Here is a 16,597-nt window from a genome sequence, read left to right as displayed (position 1 = left end):
AGAGATATCTTGATTGAGGAAGCCATTATGGGACTAGCAAGGAACCTGGCACTAGGGAAATTCCCAGGAATCCACAAGGATGACCCCAGCTAAGACCCTAAACAATTGTGGAGAGGGGGCCTGAGCTGACCTGGCCATATAGTCAGATTGATGAGTATCTTAAATGTCATCATATAACCTTTATCCAGCAACCAATAGAAGCAGATGCAGAGATCCACAGCGGAGCACTGGGCTGAGCTCTCAAAGTCCAATCAAAGAGAGGGAGGAGCAATAATATGAGCAAAGGGCTCAAGACTATGATGGGGACACCCACTGAAATAGTTTACCTGAGCTAATGGGAGCTCACTGACTCCCACCTGACAGCGGTAGGGGGTGGGGAACCAGCATAGGACCAAACTAGGCCCTCTAAATGTGAGTGACAGTTGTTTGGCTGGGGCAGACTGTGGGGTCACTGGCAGTGAGACCAGGATTCATCCCTACTGCTTATACTGGCTTGAAACCCATCCTCTTTGAAGGGATACCTTGCTCAGCCTAGATATAGTGGGGAGGGGCTTGATCCTGCCTCCAAAGCAATGTGCTAGACTTTGTTGACTTCCCACTCTCTGAAGAGTGGATGGGAGGTTGGGTGGGGGGAAGGTGGAGGGAGCAGGAGAAGGGGAGGGAGTAGGAACTGGTTGGTATGTAAAAATGAGAAAGATAGTTTTTTAAACGAATTAATTAGTTAAAAAAGGAAGCATTAACAAATACTACAGTTACTACGAAAAAGAACAAAGCTGGTAAATCCTCAGCATGACTCAGGCAGCAATAGAAAGAGCGCAGACAGGTAAACAGACAACTGACAGAGAGTGTGAAGCATCAATATCAAAAGTGAAAAAGAGTTGCTGCTGACTTTCAGATATCAAATGATAACAATAGAAGAATATCATGAGCCGGGCGGCGGTGGCGCACGCCTTTAATCCCAGCACTTGGGAGGCAGAGGCAGGCGGATCTCTGTGAGTTCGAGACCAGCCTGGTCTACAAGAGCTAGTTCCAGGACAGGTTCCAAAGCCACAGAGAAACCCTGTCTCGAAAAACCAAAAAAAAAAAAAAAAAAAAAAAGAATATCATGATTGACTTTAGGGACAAGAACTTCGACAATTTAAGTGGCATGCACAAGTTCTCTGAAAAAAGATGCAATTTTAAAAACCACTAAAAGAGGAAATGGAAAATTTGAACAACTCTGTACCTATTAAACTAGCCAAATTTATTATTAGAACAAAGCCACAAAGAAGCTGCAGGCCTAGGTTTTGTTTCTAGTATATTATTAACGTAAGTATCATTATCGTTATTGGCAGGATACTACTCTGTAGCCCAGGCTGGCCTCAGACTTGAGATCCCCTTCTTAAGCCTTCCAAGAACTGGATTTCAGTGATGTGCCACTGTGCCCAGACATGGTGAATTATTATATCAATTACTTGAGCAAGAAATAACCCAAATTCAAGACAGAAGGTAGAGTTAAAAAATAGAAGAGTCGGGACCAGACCCAAACTGCCACAAAAAAACCTTAAAATTACTATATCAAATTCAGTAAGACTTCAAAAAGATCTATGTGTACACATATGTGTAATTTTTATAGATAATACATCATCACTAAGTTGGGTTTATCCTGGTAAAATCATAACAGAACTACAATAAATTATTTTATTAAAAATGTAATTGTAATGACATTCTAATGTAAAACCAAACTATTGTATTTATAGATGTTCACTGAGGGGTAAAATATTAAACTTACCGAGATTGGCAACTGCAAAGGCTTGCTTTACAGGGCACAAAGGATAAACAGAACAACCACTTGCTTCAATACTTGAGACATCCGGCAACTATATCCTTAGTTAAATACTCTGTTGTTTAGGCAGGACATGCAACCACCACACCTTAGACCAAGCATTCTGTAGGCAGCCACTCCCTGGGTCCAACCTCCTGTGATCTCCTTGAAGGAGCAGGAATAGGCTTGAATTCTCTGACCTTTGGTTGAAGTGGGCCATCTTAATACTCAAAACACCAAGTAAACACACCCAAGGTCAGGACAGCTTGTTTTCTGCCACACCTGTTGTCAAGATTGTCGAAAGAGCAAACTCTCGACCTTTAGACAAGGCAGAGCGGACTCACATCTGTGAACCCCCACAAATCACTAATTAAGAAAATGCCCTACAGACTTGCCTACAACCTGATCTTATGGAGGCATTTTCTCAATTAAGACTCCCTCCTTTCAAACAACTCTAGCTAGTGTCAAGGTGACATAAAACTCGCCAAGACACACTCATACAAAAGCACATATGCCCCTGCTCATAGCCAAAGCCATCCTGAGCAAAGGGAATATGCTGGAGGTGTCACCAAAGCTGACAGTACTGATACCTAGTAATGGAAACAGCAGAGTTTGGGCACAAAAGCAAACACCCAGGTCAATAGACTAGAATCAAAAATCTATATTTAAGTTCAAACAGTCACATCCATGGCCACCTGATTATTTTTCACAAAGGTGCCAAAAACACACATCAGAAAAAAAGACAGCATCTTCAATGAGTAGTGCTAAGAAAACTGGATCTCTCTACAGGTAGAAAACTGAAACTAGATCCTTATCCCTCATCCTGCACAAAATCAACTCTAGACAGAGAAAAGACTTGAAACTCCGAAACTGCTACAGAAAAAACAGGTGAAGAGGAAGGGTGAAGGTTGAGCAGAAGGACCCGTTGTTATGGTTTAGATAAAACGGTGGTGCAGTTCTCCAAGGGGCGGCAGGGGCAGCCGGCCAGCCTGTCCCACCACCCAAGACCTCTGTGGGACCCAGGCAGGTGGGAGGCAGCGGGTCAGGGGGACAGCCGGTCCCACGGGGAGCTGAGACAGATAGACACCGTGCAGAGAAAGTGGGTATAGTTTATTTAGTGGGTTATGGAAGGGAAGTGAAACGGAGGATAGGGGAGAGGATGACCGCAGCCACCTCTTCAGAGACAGGGGGGGGGAGGGGGAGAGAGCATGCAGACTGGAAGTGGAAGGGAGATCCCCTTGCCTTGGGGGAAGTGGGAGGAGTAGGTGGGGCTTGTCTCTTAAAGGAACAAGACAGACCATTACCATTACACCCATGAGACATGAGAGAGGAGCAGAGACTAGGGGGAGGTTAAAGAGTGGGATAGAGATAAAGGGGGTGAAGAAGGTGGGAGGAATCCCCTACAATACATTTTTTTGTTTTTGTCTGTTTTTGGAAATGTCATAACAATATTTAATACATGGTATGTTGATTTTTTTTTTTGAGACAGGGTCTCATTATATAGCACTGGCTGGTCTGGAACTCGCTGTGTAGATCAGGCTGGCCTTGAACTCACAGAGATCCTCTGCTTCTGCCTTCCAAGTGCTATGATTAAGGATGTGAGCTACCATACCTGGCTTGTACACTAATTTTTAAAAAATTAAAACCTGCTAAGTAAAAATAAGTAAACGTTGCTGAGATGCCTAGATAGCCATAGGAGGAAATGATCTTCACTTACTAACTCACGCCATATGCAGACGTTAATTCACTGTGGATCACGGATCTAAACCAAAGCTAAAACTATGAAATTTAAAACATAGAAAAATACCTTTATGGCTAAGGGTAGACAAATTTTTCTTAGAGAAAAATAATGACTAAAAACTGATAGTGTTGATCAAAACATAAGACATCAGTTCAGCAGAAGACACGGTTATAAAAATGAGTGCATATGCCAGGCATGGTGTGTCATTGAGGCAGGAGGATGAAGGGCTCAGACCAGCCTGGATGACACAGGAAGACCCCAACTCAAAAGAGACATAAGCCATGACCTGGAAGGCCGTGTGCAGCTCACATAGCTGCAGAAGGTCAGATTGCAGAACGGATAAGGAACAAAACGTGTTGTTTAAAGCAATGGAAATGAGAATAATGGACATAAAAGGTCTAAGTAGATAATGCCCAAAGGAAGATATACGAGCAACCAGTTGCCAAATTAAAAGAAAAGCACTCAATATTGTGTGGTCCAGAAATAATGCAGATTAAAGCCACAGTGAGTTACCACTACACCTGCTACGGTAGCAAAGACTGACACGATGAACACTGGCAAGGCTGTGCTGCAATTAGCACCCTCATGCACACCACCTTTGTAAAGGACTTGTCAGGTTCTTATCAAAACTAAGTCTGTGTCCCATGGTTTGATCCAGCAACCTCATCTGCAGGTGTTTAGCCAAGAAAAACATAAATGTATACAAAACACTTGTCTACGACAGTCAATAATAGCTTTATTCATAAAGACTCAAGATGGAAACAGCCTAGCTGACAGCCAGCAAGGAGGACGGGCAGATGAACCTGGGGTGTCCATGCAATGGAATACTACTCAGTAGTAACAAGGAACCTAGTACATGCGCATCGTTCTGTGATTCCTGTGTCTATTTTCAACATAGAGCTGACAGTTTTGTTTGTTGTTTTTTTAAGATGGGATTTCTCTGTGTAACAGTCCTGGCTGTCCTGGAACTTGCTTTGTAGACCAGGCTGGCCTAGAACTCACAGAGATCCGCTTGCCTCTGCCTCCCGAGTGCTGGGATTAAAGGCGTTGGCAGCTTTGACTTTCTTATACCAGAAGCACAGTTTAGTCTACCTTCACATAATTTCTACTCCACTGCCTCCTTCTTGAAGTCTTTCCTAGATAGCTGTCCCTGGCCGTGCTATGAACCATATGCAGACAGTCTGATTCTTCTCTCTCTCTCTCGCCTCTGCATATATTCATCTCCTCTAATATCTCTATCTCTCTCTCTCTCTATCCTCTCTCTCTCTCTCTCTCTCTCTCTCTCTCTCTCTCTCTCTCTTTCTTGGATTTTTCAAGACAGGGTTTCTCTGCAGCTTTTAGAGCCTGTCCTGGAGCTAGCTCTTGTAAACCAGGCTGCCCTCCAACTCACAGGGATTCACCTGCCTCTGCCTCCCGAGTGCTGGGACTAAAGGTGTGTGCCATCACCACCTGGCTTGATTCACCTCTTGACCCCCACATCTTGTATGGCCTGTGCAGATACGGTGCAGAGACACCCCCTCTTGGTCTCTAATCTAACTCTACAGATCATGCACCCTGCTAGGTCTAGACCCACCCATTAGAACATCTCATAGGACACTTGATTGGGAATGACCCATAGGTCCCTTCCTCTCTGTCTCTTGGTCTCTGCCCTTTTGTGGTGCTCAGAGGCCATCAGGTGGTTTTCTTTCTTGCTGTTGGCCTGGTGAGGTCCACCGAGGTCCAGATCTGGCAATGGCATGCCGCTTCTGTCACAGGCCTGGTGTGCTGCGTCTCCAGGGTCACAACACTGAAGCCTAACTCCTTTCCAGGCCAGGGCTGCCCTGGAGACTGTCCCCCTGCCTTCTCAAAGACATTTAGCCAAACTGAAGTTTGCAGAAATTCAAGCGAGGAGTTGGCGTGTCTACCCAGAGGTCCCTCGGCAAGACTGGGAGTTTCCAGAAGGCGCGGTAGAAGGAGGAGGCTCCGGGAGGGCTTCGGTGTAATTGGATCTTGGGGACATTGTCCCAAAGGGTTAAGAAGTTTCCTGACTGTGCCATTCCATTTCTGAACTTTTAATCACTTCAGGGAGTGCAGAGTTCCACGTACGGCACTGGCTTCGAATCAACACCCCAGTGTAGTGGCGCTCACTAGGGGACACAGCCTGAAACAGAAGGAGACCAAGTGGGAGGACAAACTTGGAGTGTTTTCTTCAAATCAGAAGTGGCATCTCAACCCAGGCCCCTTAAGTCACTGCTACTATTTCCAGCCTGGACACCCTACCTTAGCCTCAGGCACCCCTTCTTAGAAGTTTCTAATTAAGGTAAGTAAGGATTCTTGTAAAAACCATCCTCAACCTTTCATGAGCCAATCGGCATTCCTAGCATCTGACTTTCTACAGTGACTGAGTTTGAGAAGGGAATAAATGAAGCCGTCTCAGTGGCATCACCAAGACTGGGGACCAGGCTGAACCCCCCTCCTGAAGCTGAAAACCCTGAATGTGAAGAGACTTACAAGGACTGTCAGCCTGAGTTCATGCATTCACCAGCTTGAGAGAATGACCCATAAGGGAGATGGTCCCATCTCACAATGACCTTCCACAGACTCAGGCAGTTTAAGGAGGAAATGAACAGTACCATATGAGTAAGAGAAACCCAGAAGGATGCTGGCTCCTTCCATCTGGAGAATCTTCTGCTGGTCAATGGCTCTGCAAACACAGAGCAGGCTGTCTGAGAATGTAGTGAGCTCTTCTGCTCCAGCAGAAATCAAGCCAGAACTGCAAGGCAGAGCTCCAGTGTTGTGCAGGGAAGGACCTAGAACAGGAGAGAAGGCTGAGCTAGATTACTGAGAGGCATAGTCAGTGTTGGAACAGAAATCCAGGTGACACGCTGAATCAGAAGTCTTGAGGACTGTTATGTCCACTGACGCCTGTGAGGATGCCTACCCAAAAGGAAAAGAAACCTAGCAATCTCTCTCTCTCTCTCTCTCTCTCTCTCTCTCTCTCTCTCTCTCTCTCTCTCTCTCTCTCTCTCTCTCCCTGTCTCTCTCTCTCTCCCCTATCTAAAAGAACTAGGTTCCCAGAAATTGTGAGCCACTATGTATTTTCTCAGTTTATCTTCAAGAAACACCAGATTCAAACTATTAGGGACATATTAGAATTTCCAGAGTATAACTTCACCTAGGAAAATGCTCCCCATTTGTAATATCTCTCTAATACCACATTTCCTTCTCTTTAAAAACTCAATAGAGTTCTATATTCCCAAGAGAGCCTCTGTGAGCCCAGTTCCCACTGATGTCCTCTGCAGAATCCCTATGCATCTCATCTCTACTAGGCAGTGAGTCACCCTAAGCCCAGGCCATAGGTCATTTATGATCCTCATAGCAACTGTTACACGCACCTACTGGCTGATCAACAAGTATTTTTGTAACTGCATATTCAGACATATCGGATAGATTAATGGAGGATGGATATATGGATAAGTGATTCCAATAGATGGAAAGCCCTGGGGCTGGTGTTACAGGAAATCTGGAGAGTAACAGAGTGTGTTTTCTCTGAGAAGGCACCAGACCAAACCAATGGTTTGGCAAGTGTGGTGGCCCACACCTATAATCCCAGCACTCAGGACGCTGAGGAAGGAGGATAATCAGGAGTTTGAGCCCAGCCCAGGTTAGCTTCAGTGAGAATGAGACCTACCAAACAGAAGCAAATGGACAAACAAAATACACAAACACGGAAAGAAAGGAAGGTAGGGAGGGAAGGAGGGAGGAAGAAAGACAGGTAGAAAGGGAGGGAAGGGGAGGGAGAGAAGGAGGGAGGAAGGAAGGGAGTGAGGGAAGGAGGGAAGGAGGGAGGGAGGAAGGGAGAACTTTTAAGGCAAGGACCCACTACTTATGTCTCTAACATAGTCTCTTCTCTGAGTACAGTCTCTGGTGAATTGCCATACAGGATACAACATGGACAAAATCAATGCTTTGTGTATCATTTTACTGATCAGATGCATTAAATCATCAAATTTGTAATTTAGTTGTCTTTAACTCCCAGTTGTTGCCATTGATTTTGCTGTTTCTTTTTCTTGCAAAGACATATTCTGTGGGGTTTCAGAGCTGTCTTTAATCACTCTGCCAAACTGGGACTGCAGACCTGATGCCCTAACTCAAAGCAAAGCAAAATGTTCAGCTTGGAGCAGAGTATTCACTTCAGTTGACAGAGAGCACACAGAATGGAGAGTAACAATCAGACCTCCCTTGTGACCCGTTTCATTCTCCTGGGCCTCTCCGCCCACCCAAAGCTGGAGAAAACCTTCTTCCTGCTCATCCTGCTGATGTACCTGGTGATCCTGCTGGGCAACGGGGTCCTCATCCTGGTGACCATCCTCGACACCCACCTGCACACGCCCATGTACTTCTTCCTGGGGAACCTCTCCTTCCTGGACATCTGCTACACCACCTCCTCGGTCCCCCTCATTCTCGACAGCTTCCTGACCCCCAGGAAGAGCATCTCCTTCTCAGCCTGTGCGGTGCAAATGTTTCTCTCCTTTGCCATGGGAGCCACAGAGTGTGTGCTCCTGAGTATGATGGCGTTTGATCGCTATGTGGCCATCTGCAACCCCCTTAGGTACCCAGTGATCATGAGCAAGGCTGCCTATGTGCCCATGGCTGCCGGCTCCTGGGCAGGTGGAATTGCTGCCTCCACGGTTCAAACATCCCTTGCAATGCGACTGCCCTTCTGTGGGGACAATGTCATCAATCACTTTACCTGTGAGATCCTGGCTGTCCTGAAACTGGCCTGCGCTGACATCACCATCAATGTCATCAGCATGGGCGTGACAAATATAATCTTTCTAGGGGTCCCAGTTCTCTTTATTTCTCTCTCCTACACCTTCATACTCACCACCATCCTGAGGATCCCCTCCGCTGAGGGGAGGAGGAAGGCCTTCTCCACCTGCTCTGCCCACCTCACTGTGGTCATTGTCTTCTATGGGACCATCCTCTTCATGTACGGGAAGCCCAAGTCCAAGGACCCCCTGGGGGCAGACAAGCAGGACCTTGCAGACAAGCTCATCTCCCTCTTCTATGGGGTGGTGACCCCCATGCTGAACCCCATCATCTACAGCCTGAGGAACAAGGACGTGAGGGCTGCTGTGAGGAACCTGGTGACTCAGAAGAACTTAAAGCAGTGATGGGGAGGGGCTTCCACAGTTTCTGGATAATCCTTCGACAAGGATGTACAATAAATCCTAATACAAAGAAGGGCTCTGATGAAGGGGAAGATTTCAATGCCAATTCTCCCACCTCATCCTAGAAGCAGTTCCCCAAATGTGCATAACCATTTCATTGAACACTCTGGGTATCACACCATTGCTTTTAAAGCTTTTTAAAAAAATTATTGATGGGTTAGTGTGAGAGTTTATGTGCACCACACGTGTGAAGGAATACACAGAGGCCAGAAGAAGGTGTCAGATCCCTCCGTCCCCAGGACTGGAATGACAGGTGATTATGACTGCCATGTAGGTGCTGGGAACTGAAGCAGGTCCTAGCAAGGACAGTAAGTGCTGTTAACCACTGCTGTGTCTCCAGCCCCACGCCTCAGGCTTGTAAATGAATACTAGCAATATAGAGGTCAAGAAAAGATGACTGTGCAGTCGGCAAGATGTTCTAGCTCGGGATTTCCACTTCCACCTCTCGGATTCTCTGCAAATATTGGCCGTATTGATGAATCGCTGCCTCCCTCCCTTCTTCCCTCCTTCCCTCCTTCCCTCCTTCCTTCCTTCCATTCTTTGGAAGGACAGAGTCTCACTGTGAAGCTGAGGCTAGCCTCAAATCAGGATCTTCCTTCCTCCCACCTATGTCTTTACTTTTACATTAAGAAGCAGAAGACACAAAAGAAAATTGAGAAAGTAAGTTCAGTTTTGAGAGTACATCTTAAATTTTTACTAAAATTATATGTAAATCTTCTTAAATGTATTAAGAATTAATTGCCTACAATAAGGATACGTACACACACACACACACACGCACACACACACACGCACACGCACACGCACACGCACACACACACACACACACACAGGCTAGTTAAGGATGACCTCAAACTCCTGATGTTCCTGCCACCAGCTCCAGAGTGCCAGAATTTGGGCATGTGACACCTGCTTCAGTTTTAGAACTTTTTTTTTTTTCAAGACAGGATCTCACTATACAGCCTGTGAGACCGGGCTAGCCTTGAATTCACAGAGATTCACCTGCCTCTGCCTTCCAAGTACTGGGATTGTTGTGAACTGCTGTGCTTGGCTTGGGGTGCATGTTTTTGAAATAGAATTTCATTTTCTTAACATTAGTCTATTATGCTGGGGGTTGTAGCAGAGCCGGCTGAAACACTGTTGCCACTGCAGATGCGCAAGTGTGACATCTAGTGGCCATTCAGGCCAAATTCAGGCAGTCACAGAGTCCTTGAGTGAAATTTAGCCAAGGTTCCTCTAAGTAACAAACAACACATAGAGCTGTGCTAGCCAGCGTCGCTCCACGCCTCCCGAGAGGGGCAACTCAAGTGTTTCCAGACTATAGCTGTTCCTTTTGTGCCTACCCCCAGTCCTCCTGTGCTCTCCAGCAGCGGCCGTCTGTCCTCGTTCTACACAGCAGACCCCTGATCCCTTCTGTGTGCTGGCTGTTTGATTGCAAGTCTCTCCCTAACAGCTATAACAGCGCCCCCTCCACCTGAACCATAATCACCCCGTATCTGTTTAACGCCGAACAAATAAACAGGACACACCAAAAACCCAGTAAACACCTCGGCTCTAGGTTAGTGGTTCTGTTGCTGTTGTTGTTTCTTTTTTTTTTTTTTTTTTTTTTTTTTTTTTTTTTTTTTTTTTTTGGTTTTTCGAGACAGGGTTTCCCTGTAGTTTCTAGAGCCTGTCCTGGATCTAGCTCTTGTAGACCAGGCTGGCCTCGAACTCAGAGATCCGCCTGCCTCTGCCTCCCGAGTGCTGGGATTAAAGGCGTGCGCCACCACCGCCCGGCTTGTTGTTGTTTCTTTTTTTTTTCTTCCTAGAAGTCAGTCCCCAGAGAGTTTTTCCACGAAAAACTCCAAATTTAAGGTTTCTCTGCTTTGGTTGAACCATGGAGTGCAGGGATTGGAGACGCAATGCAGGTGAGAGATGGGGGAGGGGGGTTCTCTGCTCAGCTGACCCTTCATGCTCACCCTCTAGGGCCCCTGTTTCACTATTAGCCTCTAGTTAGATGCAAGTCATCACTGCAAAGGAAAAATTAGAATTTTATAAGAATAATTCTTTCCATACTTGGGCACAACAACAACAAAAAAAAAGCACCAGAAAACTTTGGGAGAACACATTCTAGAGATACTAAAGTGATCTAGTTAGTCAGCTAAGGAAGAAATGACAAAAGAAGAAGAAAAGAAAAAAAATAACTGAAAAGAAGTTGACAAATTTTCAGAGTTACCACCTTAAGATATTTCAGTTTCAGATGATCTCCCAGATTAATGTCACGGGGGGGGGGGGGGTGCGGAAGCACTCAGGGAACAAAAAGCTTTAAGATTATTCAAATTATTTGGGAACACACACACATACAAATATCTTCCAAATTCCTTTAACCAACCTAACATAGCACTGGCATCAAACTTGATAAAGATGGGACAAGAAGGGAAAGTCTTGAGAGCCACCACATTAACAAATGTCATACATAGGTGTAATAGAATTCAGCAACACATTAAAAGAGTAATAACACTTTGTGTGTGTGTGTGTGTGTGTGTGTGTGTGTGTGTGCAGAATTCAGAAGAAGACCAGGACATTGGACGTCTACTGCATCACCTTGAGACAGCGTCTCTCACTGAACCAGAAGTTCACCCTTTTGGCTAGGCTGGCCGGCCAGGTAGCTCCAGGACCTTCCTGTCTCAGCCCCTCAATGCTAGAGTCACAGTTGGCTAGGCTGGATGGCCAGGGATCTTCCAGGACCTTCCAGTCTCAACCCCTCAATGCTAGAGTCACAGGCATGCACAGCCTTGCTTTTTACGTGGATGCTGGAGACTCAACTTAGATCCTCACGCTTGCAGAGCAAACACTGAGCCATCTCCCTAACCTCTATTTATTTTCAGTGTAAAGATAAAACTATTTAAATCATATATTGACATAATTCCTTACACTCCTATACAAAGAGAGAGAAAATCATCTCAATAGACTTCCCAAAGTTATTTTAAAAGATTGAAACTTCTGAATTTCAAATCATGCTAATAAAATAATTGATAGTTTTTCATAAAAATAAATGGATGCTTCTAATTTTAAAAAAAGTTAGGAATTGTAGCTAATGCTCAGAAAAGTAGATAAGACTCACTATAACAACAAAGATCTGGAAATGTTAACCGAAACAGTCTAGGGGTCTTGAAATGACTCAGTCTAGGGGTCTTGAAATGACTCAGTCTAGGGGTCTTGAAATGACTCAGTCTAGGGGTCTTGAAATGACACGGTCTCAGGGTCTTGGTTGGGTTTGCTTTCTCTGCCACTTACAGAATCTGAGCACAGCATGTAGCATCAGAGAGATCTCAAGCACCATAGACAGAATCGGCAGCTGAATGAAGGCATTTATTGCAGGCAAGGAAACGCATTCAGAGACACACAGAAAAAGACCCTCTTTAAAGCAGAGGGAGGGCACAGGAAGCCAAAAGCGCCAGTCTCTCCTTGAGGGCTGGGGTTTGAGGCCTCTGAAGAGTCTTTCTCTCCTGAGTAGGGTCAGTTTGAAGACAGTTAGGGTGGCATGCCCAGGAAAACCATTGTATTACAGACTAGAAAGAAATACAGACTGAAACCCAAACCAAGGAATAACTTTAACATTGATATTTAATATTAATATTTAATATTGATAACTTACATATTAATTTGTTTATGCTTAATCAAAACTGGAAATTAGCCAAAAGGGAATTTTTATATTTTATTTTTAATTATGTGTGTATTTGTGAGTTTCTTTGTTTGTCCATTTGAGTCCAGTGCTAGAGGAGGCGGAAAGAGGGCATCAGAGCCCTTGGAGTTGAAACAGAAGGTTGCAAGCCACTTAAAGTGTGTGTTGGGAATTGAACTTGGATCCTTTGGAAGGGCAGTATTTGTTCTTAACTGCTATGTTATTTCTCCAGCCATTGTTTTGTTCTGTTTTTAAAGACAGAATCCTGTATTGCTCAGTCTAGCCTTAATCTCTCTGTGGAGCCAAGGCTGCCTTTAAAGTCAGGATCCTCCTGCCTCTACGATAAAGAGCTAGAATTACAAGTGTGCATCCCTACCCCCACCCCAGGCTTTCAAAACAGGATTTTTAAAAGCTATAGAGGGCCGGGCGGTGGTGGCGCATGCCTTTAATCCCAGCACTCGGGAGGCAGAGGCAGGCGGATCTCTGTGAGTTCGAGACCAGCCTGGTCTACAAGAGCTAGCTCCAGGACAGGCTCTAAAGCTGCAGAGAAACCCTGTCTCGAAAAAACTAAAAAATAAAAAAATTTAAAAAAATTAAAAAATAAAAAATAAAATAAAAGCTATAGAGGGCTGGCAAGATGGCTCAGTGGGTAGAAGCTTGCCTGACAACTGGGTTAATGCCAGGTTGGAAGGAAAGAACCAACTCTTGAAAGAGTCCTCTGAGTTAACATTTATAGGCTGTGTGCTGTGTGTGTGTGTGTGTGTGTGTGTGTGTCACACACACACACACACACACACACACACTTAAAAATAAATTTTAAGGAAACAGACTGAGGTCAATAAAATGAAACAATAACATGGGATCTGGGAGTCAGAAGGAGCCATCTTGCCACTGAGGGCCAGGTTTGGGCCCACCCCACAGTGTCAGAATTGTTGGCAGGACTTTAGGGATGAGACTTCCCTGTCTTCTAGGAGGAGCTGGGAACTACATGTCCCCAAGGAATACTCAGGCTTGTTTTAGTAGCCTATGTTGGTACTAAAGGGCTCAGATTGGTTAGTGGGTCACATCTCAGTTCTACTGCGCAGCCTGCAGGACCTGTCCCACCTCAGGGTGACAGCTGACCCCAGTACAGGAAACGCAACAGCAAGACAGAAGAGCAGACAGAAAGCAAACCTCCAAGAAAAAGGCTTCTAAAGAGCCCCCAACGAGCCTGAAGTCAGCACTAAATGTCTCTGGGCTAGAATCATGAGCTGAACATCTGCGCACAGAAGAAGAGAAAGCGCCCTGCGACGCCTTCCCAGGGGAACGCGGGGTCAGAGCGACTGTGGTTTCCTTTCTGTGGAGGTCGGATGATGAAAAAGACCTAATGTGTTTAGAAAAGGAAATGGGACTTGAACCAGCTCTGCCTCAGCCCACACCTCTCACGCTGGGAGTGCTTGCTCTGCTAGGGCCTCCCTGCCGAAGAACAAATCCTTCTCTCAAGAGATTTCAGAACAAAATGGGAGAGGCAGTGTGAGCAGGGGCTGATGAATTGCCCCATTCTTTCTCCCAGCGTGGCTTTCACCACCCAGCAAGACTTGATTCTTCAACAAAACAAACCTATGTGTGCCCAGGCTGGTTGAAGCATTCCAAGTCAACAAAACAAACCTCTGTGTACCCAGGCTGGCAGAAGCATTCCAAGTCCTGTCTCTTTAAGTCACCAAGTGTTTGGGAGCTCCCACCGCTGCTTCCCAGAAACACTAAAGTTTACAGGCCTCACACAAGCCAGGTCTGGCCGAAAGAAAACAGAGAGGTCGGAGGTGTGAGGGCCCTGGCAGAGAGGCTGTGTGTGGCAGAGGTTGGTTCGCAGCCTCCCGGCTTGACCACACTTCAGGGCACTGGAGATCCTGGAGAAAGAATTTGAGCTGGCTCTTGCTCAGCTCTCACCAGCAACACACTTCCCGGCATCCAGCAGTCCAGTGAAAAACTCCCACCGTTCAGGCTCCAGAAGCTTCTGCTTTCCACTCAACGGCACCCCCACCCCACCCTGATCCCGGCCATCATAACAATGTTTTAACCCAATGACACATCCTACAAGAAGTAATATTTGACTTTCTATTTTGGACAAAGACATATTTATAAGCTTACTTTTTGGCACTCTATATTCTAGATGGAGACTGTCCTGTGGAATGAATAGGAATTGCTTGTCACCGAGAGATGACGTAATTGCCAAGCCAGACAGATAGGTGCACAGACGGGTAGAGTCTTCTGAAGACCTCCGTGGTTCTGCACATGCGTTCCCCCTCTTAAAACATGCTTTGATACACTTATATGTTTAGTTTATATTTGTCCCGGACAGTACTTCCTATGGTACAATTTTATTAGTTGTTCTTTTAGCGCAAGATCACCTTAAACGGCCTAAAATATGGAAAAAAAATGTTGATGAAAACACCATAAAGGAGACTGTTTCTTCAGAGCCAGGACCCAGCAATACCACTTTTGGGTATATACCCAAAGGATGCTCATTCATACCACAAGGATGTGTGCTTAACTGTGTTTATAGCAGCATTGTTTGTCATAGCCAGAACCTGAAAACTACCTAGATGCCCCTCAATCGAAGAACGGATAAAATGTGGTACATTCACACAATGAAGCACTACTCACTAGTAAAAATTAATATCTTGAAATTTGCAGGAAAATGGATGTATCTAGAAAACATCATATTGAGTGAGGTAACCCAGACCCAGAAAGACAAATATAATATGTACTCACTCATAAGTGATTTTTAGACATAAAGCAAAGAAAAACCAACCGACAGTCCACAACTCCAGAGAACCTAGACAGCAAAGAGGACCCTAAGAGAGACATATATGGATCTACATAGAAAGGAGAAAAAGACAAGATTTCCTGATATTGGGAGCATTTGGGTCACAGGAAAGGGTAGAATGTGAGAAGGGAGAAAGGGAGGGAAGTGGAGAAAAATGTATAGTGCAATAAAAATAATGAAAATACTATTTAATAAAAAATAGGAGAGTATTTCTTTAAAAGAATAGGTCCTTCAGGTTCCTTCTTCAGACCCCACCCACACGGAGGCCTTAGTTCTTCGTAAGTAGATTAGACTTGATGACATCACCTTTACATACAGATTTGGATGACTTTCTCATTTGGAACTCTCTTATTTAGACAAAAGGGGGGGGAGGTGAAGATGAACCTTCTTCAGTCAATGGCCTTTGAGAGGCTGGACCAGGTGGGGCATGACTTTTGGGTACCAAAAGGCCCACGGGAGCGCCTGCTCACCACACCTGGATGTCAGACCCCATTCCTATTTCATCATTGTGATCCATGAGTTTCCCTTTTAATAAAGAAAAGCCTTAGTATAACCTATTTGGTGGTAGTTGGGTTTCTTTGATTCGCGCTTCCCCCATCTGACACGTCTTCAACATGACCTTGCTAACACGGCAGATTCTTCAATTACTGAGGAAAAGGAGACCGAATATTGAGAAACAATCAACAGTTTCTGTCCCATGATCCCCCATGGCTCTATCTCCTCTTGTGGTTTGTCTTTATTAATAAATGTTGTTCTTCGGCAATTTCATACATGTATATAACATATTCTGGTTATTTTCCCCATACGCAACCCCTTAAGTCCACCCTACCTCTGCCAACCCCTCTCCTTCCTTACAGATATTTCCCCCATATTTACTAGTTTGTGTCTTGTTCAGTGTTCTGTAGCACGTGTCAAGGGCTGTCTATGCTACCCTGAGTTTGAACTAGCCATCAGAACATGGTGGGCTCACCACAGGTGGACAGCTGGATATTATGCTTTTCCCGCTCCCAGAACCTGTTAGCTGCACTAAATAGCAGAATTGCTGAGTCCCTTCTACCTCCATAGCTGACTGGCAGGAGGTTCTGATGTGTGTGGTCCTGGTGCCCACGGGAACAGCTGCTGTGAGCTCATGTCTGCCATGGCCTGAGCTTTTGTTCTTGATGTAAGAACTCCCAACTCTGAGCCAGGCATGGTGGCACACACTTGCATCTCAACGCTGGGGAGGCTGAGGCAGGAGTCTCTGAAGTACGAGGCTAGCCTGGACTATACAATAAAATACTTTCTCAAAAAGAGAAAAAAGAGGGTCAGGGTGTAGCTCAATGGGAGAGGGTTGTTAGTGTTCACAATGTTCTAGGGTCCTCCCGAGTGC

General features: G+C 45.3%; 1 protein-coding gene across 1 annotated transcript; it reads left to right on the top strand.

Annotated features, from left to right (window-relative positions):
• The first annotated feature begins 7,741 nt into the window (after positions 1-7,741).
• LOC119826487 (olfactory receptor 13C7) lies at positions 7,742-8,701 on the top strand. Its single transcript, XM_038347836.1, has one exon. The coding sequence runs from the start codon at positions 7,742-7,744 to the stop codon at positions 8,699-8,701; it is 960 nt and encodes a 319-aa protein (XP_038203764.1).
• Positions 8,702-16,597: the final 7,896 nt, after the last annotated feature.

This window comes from Arvicola amphibius, chromosome 11 (assembly GCF_903992535.2).
Source record: "Arvicola amphibius chromosome 11, mArvAmp1.2, whole genome shotgun sequence".
NCBI lineage: Eukaryota > Metazoa > Chordata > Mammalia > Rodentia > Cricetidae > Arvicola > Arvicola amphibius.
The sequence above is the reverse complement of the archived record's forward strand: the minus strand, read 5'-3'. Positions and strand labels throughout refer to the sequence as shown.

Excerpts from the sequence above, each read along its gene's own strand:
- LOC119826487 (XM_038347836.1), top strand. The coding sequence starts at position 7,742 with ATGGAGAGTAACAATCAGACCTCCCTTGTGACCCGTTTCATTCTCCTG.